The sequence below is a fragment of the Vipera ursinii genome (assembly GCF_947247035.1).
Source record: "Vipera ursinii genome assembly, chromosome: 1".
Classification (NCBI taxonomy): Eukaryota; Metazoa; Chordata; class Lepidosauria; order Squamata; family Viperidae; genus Vipera; species Vipera ursinii.
In genome coordinates, this window is record NC_139512.1 from 55,348,040 (window position 1) to 55,359,442 (window position 11,403).

General features: G+C 35.1%; 1 protein-coding gene across 2 annotated transcripts in view; it reads left to right on the plus strand.

Annotated features, from left to right (window-relative positions):
• The window catches only part of SNX6 (sorting nexin 6), a 29,939-nt gene extending 23,037 nt beyond the window's left edge, over positions 1-6,902 (plus strand). For both annotated transcript variants that reach the window (XM_083350743.1, XM_083350744.1), the window contains 5 exons: positions 808-847; positions 1,831-1,917; positions 2,502-2,661; positions 4,579-4,664; positions 6,252-6,902. In XM_083350743.1, the coding sequence (XP_083206869.1) occupies positions 808-847; positions 1,831-1,917; positions 2,502-2,661; positions 4,579-4,664; positions 6,252-6,305 (427 nt within the window). In that variant the 3' untranslated portion in view covers positions 6,306-6,902. The remainder of the gene's footprint in view (positions 1-807; positions 848-1,830; positions 1,918-2,501; positions 2,662-4,578; positions 4,665-6,251) is intronic.
• The last annotated feature ends 4,501 nt before the right edge of the window (positions 6,903-11,403 follow it).

Sequence of the window (11,403 nt, forward strand, 5' to 3'; positions counted from 1 at the left end):
TCTTTCAGCCTTTCTTTCCTTGGCCATGTCTCTGAGTATTGCACACCTTGTGCTTTTGGGCACTCCAGTGATGTTGCAGCTCTGAAATATGGCCAAACTGGTGGCAAGTGGCATCTTGGCAGCTGCACGCTTGACTTCTCAGTTCATGGGCAGTTATTTTGCGCCTTGGTTTCTCCACACGCTTCTTGCGACCCTGTTGACTATTTTGAATGAAACGCTTGATTGTTCGATGATCACGCTTCAGAAGCTTTGCAATTTTAAGAGTGCTGCATCCCTCTGCAAGATATCTCACTATTTTTGACTTTTCTGAGCCTGTCAAGTCCTTCTTTTGACCCATTTTGCCAAAGGAAAGGAAGTTGCCTAATAATTATGCACACCTGATACAGGGTGTTGATGTCATTAGACCACACCCCTTCTCATTACAGAGATGCACATCACCTAATATGCTTAATTGGTAGTAGGCTTTCGAGCCTATACAGCTTGGAGTAAGACAACATGCATAAAGAGGATGATGTGGTCAAAATACTCATTTGCCTAATAATTCTGCACTCCCTGTATATTAAAGAAAAATTGGAGGCAGATAAATAACGGTATCTGCCATCTTGAAGATTTAGGAAAGGGATAACTGTTGTAAACATTAAAGAAGTTACTTTGATAACTATTGAAAGCTAACATGATTCAGTGTAGTCTCTGTATATAGTTGATAATGTTGTTCACCAGGCAATTATTGACATGGAATGATATCCACCATAATAAAACAAAATGATGACCAGAAAACTATTTACTATATTTATCTTTCATTTACAGATTTTTCCTGAAAGTATCTGAATTGTTTGATAAAACAAGGGTATGTATTATGAAAGATTGCAAGATTTCAATTTGGTTAATTCACGGGTTCTTCAGATTTTGGTATTTTTCTCTAGTTTGAGGTCCTGTGACATTTTACTATTATTCAGTGTTACTTATGCTTCCAAAATACCTCTTGTCCAAGCCCCTAAAAACATTAGTTAATTAACCAACACGGACTGTAACATCAGAAATAAAGACCTCAGTTTTCTACAAAGTACTACCTACTTTCATTTTGATTAGAAGAACACCCATGGGATCACCACTCTCAGTATTTTGGGAAATAGCCTGTCCACTTTATCCTCACCATGCATAATGTTATACAATCATGTCTCTTTTTATTCAACTATTTAGACTCTTCTAGATTAAAAAAACCCAAAAAGTAACAATCTTCCTGATAGGGAAGCTCCTTGCTCATATTATTTGCCGCCTCTGAACCTTTTTTAGCGCTACTAAATATTGATTGAATTGCAGTGACTAGGCATTTTAAGATGTAGACAATAGATTTTTGTAAATATCTGCTTTTAATAATAAAGTAGGACCGTGGTGGTGAACCTATGGCACACGTGCCACAGGTGGCACGCAAAGCCCTCTCTGTGGGCACACACACCGTCACCCCAGTCCTAGGCCTTCAGCTGGGTTTTATAAACCCTTTTTGCTTTAGACCTCCGCCTCCGTGTGCAAAAAAAAATACGTTCAATCAATTTCAACTTCTCGCGGGGAAAAAAAGATCTTGCAAAGTTGGAATTGATTGATTGGACTTCTTAGTCCCACCCAGTCTGCTGTTACCGCCTCAGCCATGCCCACCCAATGGGCCACGCCCACCCGGCACCCGATGATATATAAGTGGGTTTTGGGTTGCAGTTTGGGCACTCAGTCTCTAAAAGGTTCGCCATCACTGAAGTAGGATGTAATTGGGACACTATAAATGGATGTGGTTTGTACTACCTAAAGTATTATTTCTGATGTGCTTTTCTTTTTTAGAAAATAGAGGCCCGCGTATCTGCCGATGAGGATCTTAAACTCTCAGATCTTCTAAAATATTACCTAAGAGAATCACAAGCTGCAAAGGTGAACTGAATTTCTGGTTAGAAAAGTGTCTTGTACATTTGATGTTGTAATATAATAACAGCCTGAAAATATTCTGAAAGTAGAATTCAATGGAACTAATATTTTATATGTTTTAGTTAATGATCTAAAATGAATATGCACAGAATATAACTCTCCTTTATATAAAATATAGCACTTTCTTTGCTGGAATCAGTCAAATGTATTGCTAAAATAGTGTTTAGATGCTTCCATTCACTGGTTTGTACTAAGCCATATTTGTTAAAAACTCAGATGGTCCCTTCAGTTTGGAGGGTATGAGGATGGGGAAATGAAACAAGCATAATGGAAACAGAATCATTTTTGTGCTATAGTTACTTATTTTTAAAAAGGACAGGATGATTGATTCAGTTACTTGTTTTCTGATAGTTCCTCTTAAACGAGCTTTCATTTTCATGATAGATAAAAGCTATTTAGTTGTGTAAAATTGCGTATCTTAATAATAGAATAAAAACACTATTTGGAATAACACTGGATCATCCTTTAAAGTATTCTTTCCAAAGTTAATACACACAACTGGATTTTATTCCTTTTTTAATTTATTACAGGACCTTCTGTATAGGAGATCAAGGTCATTAGTGGATTATGAAAATGCTAACAAGGCACTGGACAAAGCAAGAGCAAAAAACAAAGATGTACTGCAAGCTGAAAATACTCAGCAGCTTTGCTGTCATAAATTTGAAAAAATATCTGAATCAGCAAAACAAGGTACTGAAATAGTCTTGGAAGTTGTCAAATTTTACAATGCATTAATTTCCAGAATTAAGTCCTATGGCACCGTAAGGCTAATTAGTTAACTAGGGTGTAATTATTGTGGACTACAGTACACTCCATCAGATTTTTCACTCTTCTGAAATAGAAGAATATACAGGTAGTCCTTGACATATGGTCATAATTGAGCCTGACAGTTACTGTTCTAAATCAGGATGGTTGTAAAGTGGGCCATCATGGGACTGAGCCAATTTTATAACCTTTTTTTGTGGTTATTATTAAGCGAATGTGGCAGTTGGTCATATAGCAAATAACAGTGGTTGTTAAGTGAACCCATTGGTTAAGTGAACTGAAGGTTAAATATTGATTTCTGGCAAAAACATAAATGTAGTACGGAATACTGCAAATGCCTGTAAATGTGGACTGGTTGCCAAGGATGAAAGTGCAGTCATGTGCAGTCATATGGTCTGCATTTTGTTTCCTCTGAATCTTTAGAAATTTACCCCTCAAAATGTAAATACACAGTCTTCGACTTAAAATTGGTCATTTAGTGACCATTCAAAGTCATGGCAGACCCACCCAAAAAAACTATTTAGAACTGAAGTTCCTGCACTGGGGGCATTGGAACTTCAGTTCTAAATAGTTTTTTTGGGTGGGTCTGCCATGACTTTGAATGGTCACTAAATGACCAATTTTAAGTCGAAGACTGTGTATTTACATTTTGAGGGGTAAATTTCTAAAGATTCAGAGGAAACAAAATGCAGACCATACAGACAGGGGTAAGGAACGATAATGAAATATCTCTTTGTGTTATTGCACTTGATTTACTTCTAGTATTCTTGACATTTCTCTTTATTCCCAGCTCCCCTGCCATCCAGTACTTCTGTAGGTACTAACAGCATATCATGAAATGGACTGAAATCCACAAAGCTTATACTTCGTTAAACTTTAAGATGCTATAAGATATGGAGATTGTTTTTTTAAAAAATAGGGACTTAATTCCTGAAAAAATATTGTTCATTAGTTCCTATTTATTCCTATAAGAAAATGCTTTTATATAGACTACAGTTGTTAAATTGTCCTTGTAAGTCATAAATTGTAATGCTGATTGATAGGTTTAACAAAATTAAGGCTCTTAGAATGGTAAGGAAATCAATTTAGCTTCACTGAATGTTCAACCCCATTATTTGCCAACAACTCACCCTGTTAATATCTGAAATCCTCAGTAGGATAAAAGACTGGTAGGCAATTGTAGCTAGAAAATCTAAACCAGTTAATAAAGTAAGTTTTTATCCTAGAGCAGACATGTCAAACACAAGGCCCGGGGGCCGGATCCGGCCCGCGAAGTGGTTTCATGTGGCCCACAAAGCCATCCTGGAAACAGTGAGGGAACGGCCCCCACTGCTTTGGCCCTGGCCCAGAGACCCTCCTTCTTCCAGAGACCCTCAGATCTGTCCCACTCCTGCCCAGACCCTCATAGGCACCTTTGATGCGAACGATGTAGAGCTGGCCACGCCCACCCAGTAGGCCATACGCACTCTAGCCACGCCCACCCAGTAGGCCACGCCCACCCTGGCCATACCCACCCGGCCCCTTGAGGGCAACCGCAATGCTGATGTGTCCCTCAATGAAATTGAGTTTGACATCCCTGTCCTAGAGTATCTAAATATGAAGATTATGGATTCTAAAACTGTTAGAAAAATTTTATCTGTTACACAAAACAGTGATGACTGTTGATGATAATTATATAAATCACTTGGCTAGATTTAATGCTATTAGATCTGATATTGTTGGACTTGATATATCAGGCTTATAAAATAGCTGCTGGATTGAAGTTTGTATTCTGGATCTAAGCAGAATTCTCTTAAATGTTACATTTTATAAGTGAAATGTCAATCTTTTCATTTACCATAGAACTTATAGATTTTAAAACTAGAAGAGTTGCTGCATTCCGGAAGAATCTAGTAGAACTGGCAGAATTGGAACTGAAACATGCTAAGGTTATTGTTTTCTTGTTTCTTGTAAATTCCGTGCACTTTAGAAGCCCAAACAATACACAATATGTCCTAATTTAAAAATTGAGATGGCAATTAAATATGAGTGATACATAGATTGCAGCCTTTTTTAAGACAAAGGATGAACAATTTCAATTTGAATTAATATTTCAGGGTTACTTCTAATACAGAATATTTATTTCTGAATCAATTTTAAGATAATTGAAGCAGCAAGTGTCATTGAAATTAATGGAAGCTCTGGCATCAGTTACATCTGCATACATAATAAGTTTCAAGTTTGTATGCTTTTTCCATTTTTCAATTCACTAACTAGAAATACTTTGGGCTGTTGCTTTCATAGCAGCAGCGAGGTACTTTGGATAGATGTTTTAGTGAAAAGTAGTAAGAGATAAAGTTATGTCTCTAGATAAACTATTTCGTTTAGAGCAGGTTATTAGTTCATTATAATTTTTTTCCCCAGAAATCCCTTTTGTAAATCCAAAAATAAGTCCTTGCCCAGTTCCTTTTTTATGTTTTTGTGATCTTTATTTTTGTGTCATGTCTTATAACCCTCAATTTCTTTTCCCAATATTTCTCCATTACGTATCCTGTCTATCCATATATTCTTCCATATTTTTGTCTGCCACATATTTCATTTCTTCTTTACAATCTTCTTAAACATTTTCAGGTAGATAATTGCTGTCAGATTGATTATAAATTTGTTTTCCAGTTCTTAAAAAATATTTTAAAATATCTCAAATGCCATATCTTTATTTCTCATTTCACAGATTTTACTTTTTTCCTGCCTGAAACTTTAATTCCCTGTAATATTCATGAAATTTCAGGTTTCATAACTCTTTTGTTTTCAACTTTCCACCAATGATCTGGTACTTTTCTGGTAGACTAAACGGTGCATTCCCATGGAAATGTTAAATTTTTCAAAAACTTTAGCAAAAGTCCTAATATTACAAATTTGTTTGGTCCCTTAATCCATTTAAAACTTTCTTAAATTCTTATCCAGACTTTTTGCCATCTGTTTTATATTTTTAATTTATTTAAGCTTGTAAATTTCAAGTTTTTAATATTTCTTTTTCTTAAAACAATATTTGAAAATAGAGGGTCAGCTTTGATTGAACTAGCAATGAGGCTAATACGTAATAAAAATAACTATACTCAGACTTCCCCAGCCTGAGTATTCTGCTGTGTGGGCTTTAATTATCACAATTCCTAAAATAACATGAAAATTAATCTTTACATTGTAATTGATAAATTGAGTTATAAGTTTTGAATTTGTTTTAGTATAAATTTTCATTGCTTTTAATGCCAGTTTGCAATATAGAAAATGAATATCAAATTGCTTCTACTTGCGCTTTAGCTGAACATCCTAGTGTTAGCAATGGGTAACTGTAAGAGCAGTTTATGAAAATCCAAAAGCTACTAAATCCCAGGACAATTTGTAGTGAAACTGGATTATATAAAATACTGTCTTTGTCAGTTCACCTATAATGATTAGCATCTTTAATAATATTATTAGTTTGAAATAGGAGGAAATCATAAATTAACAGTAACTGCTGTATTTTTTCATTACTACAGGGCAATTTACAGCTGTTGCAGAGCTGTCTGGCAGTGCTTAATGGTGATACATAAACCAGAATCTGTCACTCTGTTAATAAGGGCTGCCTTCCACTGGAATTTACTACTTTTGTGTTAATATTTACAACTTGGTGGATTTGTTGATAAAGGATACACAAACATGTTCCTTTTTTCCAAAAAAAAATCATAAATGTATCAGAATAATTCGATTATATGAAGCAACAATATATTTACTATATACAAATATTCATTAATTTAATCACTGTACACTTTTATTGTCCAAGAAACCAAATGTTCTGACTCTTTCTTTTAGAATTATGTTTTTGTTTAAAGCTACTGTTAAATAGTGCTGCCATTCTTATTTTACTACCTTTGTAATGTCTGAAGTTGATTTAAAACAAATGGTTTCAAAATGATTAAATATTGTCACTAGGTGTTTGGATAATGTTACTGTAAAGCATTGTATTGATTATTTCACATATTGTTATCAAGCATCTTAACTTTTTCAAATAACATTTCCTAGAAATTTTGGAGCAAACTTTATGTAATCTTTATAATGCAACCTCAGAAAAAAAGCAAATGCATTAGTATATTTGCCTTAACTTGTAGACTAATCCCAATTACTGTAAAATAAACAGCGCAGTCATTGAATTTTTCTAAAATCTTAAGTCATTGTATTATTGTAATTGGTAAGCCTGGTGATCTGATAATCGTCTTCACTTTCTGCTCATATTTGTTTTTAAATAAATACTTGATTCCCTACTACTATATATACATTGAGACACATATTTAGTGCATGTATAGAGTGCAGATTTGGAAAAGGCAATTTGGGACCTTAATCCAGTCCCCTACTCAGAGCAGGAATCCAAATTAAAGTGTCCCACACAGATAGCTTATAGAATAGAGAACAGAATAGAATAGAATAGAATAGAATAGAAAATAGAACAGAATACAATAGAATAGAATAGACCTAGTCCAACTCCCTGCTCAAGCAGGAGAACCTATACCATTTCAGACAAGTGACTCCCTAACTGATTGTTGTTGTTAGTTGCGAAGTCGTGTCCGACCCATTGTGGCCCCATGGACAACGTTCCTCCAGGCCTTCCTGTCTTTTACCATCTTCTGGAGTCCATTTAAGCTCACACCTACTGCTTCAGTGACTCCATCCAGCCACCTCATTCTCTTTCGTCCCATTCTTCTCTTGCCCTCAACCTTTCCCAGCATTAGTCTCAGTAAGAGTAGAACAAAGTTTTCTGGTCTTTATATGTAGCCTTTATAATCCAGTAGGTTCCAGAATACAGGTCCAGTCCCAAAAGCAATATTTTATAACAATCCTTTGTCTCAGGCATCCAAATGTTTTCAGTCAGGCAAGGTTGTAATCCACAATGTTCAAATTGTTCAACCTCCCTGAAAACAGCTCAAAAAACTCTCCTAGCCAGATGTAATGAAAAGTCAAATGTTTATTTTTCCCCTATCAATATTTTATTAGAATTTTTTAACATAACATAAATCATTCAGTAATTTGTAAAACAGAATGTTGTCTGGGTAACATTTATAAGACAGTCCTTAACAATTAATTTCTATGATCTATATTCCATACGTTAATTTTATTTGATTTCCCCTTTCCCCAAAGTATCTTTCTTTGCAAAACATTAGATTAAGACAATTCTCATTTTAATTAACAACAGTTAAGTATATAGTTTCAATAATCCTATTTGTCATTTTAGTTGCCTTATCATAAATCCTGTTACCGTGTTTATTTCAGCTTATTTCTCCCCCCAAATTCTAGATATTCTTATAAGTGACAATCTTTTCAACACTTAACTATATTTACATTGGATTTCATTCTGTTTTTTCCATATAAACCCTCTCATGCTTTTATATTTCTTAATAAGTAAAAAATAGACAAGAAAAGAGAGAAAAAAGAAAAAGGGAAACAAGAGACAAGAGCACTGAGATACAAAAAATAACATATAACTTAAAATATGTATCCCTCCTAATTTAATATATATTTATTCCCTCAATTTCTTATTCTTTTTGACCATAGCTAAGAATGTATTTAATCTGTTTAAACTTTAAGCATTCCATTCAATAGTTCTAATCATCTAATCCTTTAACTCTCATTCAAAACACATTTTTATGCTTTTCTTGTCACATTTAAATAACTAAAACATTTGTTTTTGTTTAAATCATTTCAACTTTTTTCAGAAGAAAAATAACATGTTAAGGAAAAAAGAAAAAAATTCCCTCTAATGTATTTCAAAGTTTTTCCATTTCTTTAGCCATATTCAAACAAATGTTTCTTTTTAAAGTATTCTTTCTGATAACCATCTTTTTTCTGAATTTCCATTTTAGTCTTTTTTCTCTGGCCATTGCCTTTCTTAATATATTTTGCTGCATCATTTGTTTCCCTGTAAGGAATTTTTTCTCATTCTTTTCCTTATCTTCAAAATTGCTTACACGTGTTGAAATATTTCCCATTTGGATTAAATCATAATTTTTTATTTTATATGGTTCCATCTTCAAATCTCTATCCTCAGAATTATATTTAGTCATCTCTACTGTATTTTCCTGATAAATTTCTTGGAGTGAAATTAGGTTAAAAATAAGTTGATTCATGTTCTCAAGGTTGTTCTGCATTTCCTTGTAGTTTAAAGTCATTGTCCTTTGAAATTTTTGCCGCTTATATGTTTCCTTTTGTAAAGTAATAATTTTATACTGTTCCATCTTTAAGTCTCCATCCTCAGAATTTTGATCAGTCATCTCTACTGTATTTTCCTGGGAAATTTCTTGGAGTGAAATTAAATTGGAAATAAGTTGATTCATGCTCTCATAGTTATTCTGGATTTCAATGTAGTTTAAAAACATTGTCCTTTGAAATTGTCGCTTATCATATGTTTCCTTTTGTAAAGTATTCATTGCTTTAGCTTTGTTATTCTCACTTTGTTTACACAGCTGCATTTTCTAAAAACTTTGAGGTTCAGAGGAAAAAAAATCCTCATCCACCAGCAGGTGTCAGCATTTGCTCATTTTTCATGTCTTTGTAGTCTTTTTTCTTTAGAGGGTAAGTTTCTCCGCTAACTAAAAGGGAGGGAGCAGAGTCCCCCTCCCACTTTCCTTCTTCAGAGATCTCTTATTTTGGGGACTTTCTTCTTCAGGAAAATAGGTAGGATAGAGAAAATCAATATTCTTACCCAGATTCAAGTATGCTGTTTAAGATCCGCTTAGTTTAAAAGCTTATGGCTTCCATTGTTTCAGCTATGGCTGGACATGGAGTTAGCCAGCCTTTTCTTCCCTTGGTTTCTGGGAGGCTTCTCCTGGACTGTTCGGAGAGACTGCTGTCTCTCCTAAGTCTCTGGGATTTCCTTCCTTCATTCCACCCCTTCAGGGTGGGTTCTGGCCCCTTAGGGTCCCCAACAAAAAGAAATTTCAGCCGAAGGATTCAGCATTCCAAATCTTCCAACTGCTCCGCTGAAAAACAGGAACCGGAAGCCAAAAGTCAAATGTTTCTCTCCCACTAGCTCCTGAGATTAAAAGTCCAAGTTTAGTAAGTGTTTATAATGCAAAAAAGTCATGGTGATAAATATGCCAAAATATTTTCCTTTATTGCCAGCTGTTCTCCCTTAAGCTAGGAGTCACCAAGCAGCCAAGAAGCTAGGTATAGTGCTGTACTCAAATCCACCACTAGATGTCATTCAAAATGCATTTTCCACTCTTAAAGACAAAGGATTGATTTGTTATATTTCACCTCAATGTTTTTTTTCCCCCAAAGAAAATCTTAACAATTATCTCAGTTCTCAAATTTATTAAAACTGTAGCTTTATGTTACGTCCACTTCAGTATTGTGTATATCTGTCCCCCCATAGAAATTAAAATGCTGCTTATTCGGAAGTTTTAGCTTGTTGGGAGCCTTTCCCAGAAAATTCAGTTGTAAAATAGTAAAGAAAGGTTCAATATTCTCACCCAGTTCCAAACATGCTGTTTACGATGTGTTAATTGGTGCTTTTTCTTCTTCAGTTGTCAGCAGGTAATGGCTGGTCACAGGAATGTAGCCAGTCTTTCCCCTGCAAGTTTGGAGGGCTTTTTTAGGATCGAACAGAAAGACTCTCTGTGATCGAGGAGGCACCCCCTCTTTCATTGCCTCTTTGGGGCAACTTTAGGCCCTTTTTAGGGCCCCCAGCAGGGCAAAATCGGGTGTGGAAGGCAGACCCCTGCCTTCCTGTGTCAGTCTTGCTGCGATGCAAAACTGAAAGTCCTGAATAAGAGGAATTTTGCTTAGAAGTTTAGTAAGAGAAGGCAGAATTACTCAGCTCCTATTTTGGTTCAATCTTCAACAGCATTATTGCCAGTAAGAAACTGAAGAGAATGATTGGGCTAAATATTAATAGAAACACAGTTCACCAAAAAACTCTTTGAAAGTTCAAAATAATATGAATAGGATAGTGAAGGAACTAATAGTCTGGCCAAATCTTTGTTGCATCTTTGAAAAATTGGAACAAGAGCTTATTCTCATCTCTTCATAAAGGAGAAAAGGAAAATTCATCCAACTTCAGAAGTACTATTACAAGACAAGTGAAAAAGAAGAGGATGCGTGAATGAGATTAAAATTTTAAATAGATATTTCTATGTCTAGACTTTGAAGTCTATTGTGTATGTATCTTAGAATTAACGGTACTACTTGCTGCTAAACCTGTAGTTGTCATGCAAAATTCCCCATGCTGTATGATCTTTAAAAGTACTGAGGCTTAATAAAGCCAAGAAACATTGTTCATTTCCCATTGTGCACCAGAGGTTATCCATTAACTATAGGCGTGGAAGGCTGCAAGCACAGGCTTGCCTTGAAAACAAGAGCTTGACTTGGCTCCTTACACCCAGCATGTAGAATAGGGCTTTTAATCTTTTCAGAGACTGTACCACTTTTAGGACATAACAATATTCGAGTACCACCAGTGCTTTCCAAGGTGTCAAAAACTTAACTAAAAAAGGGGGGGCGGGTTTTGGGGGTTTTACTGGCTAGATTCATTTGCTGTTACAGAAATGGCTAGTTTATAATACGGACAAGTAAAAAGTTGAGGTTCAATGTTAATGCTTCCTTCTACTGCAACAGAGGAAGTCAGAAGTCACTGCCTTTTCTTTTTCCCTTCTCCCCCTC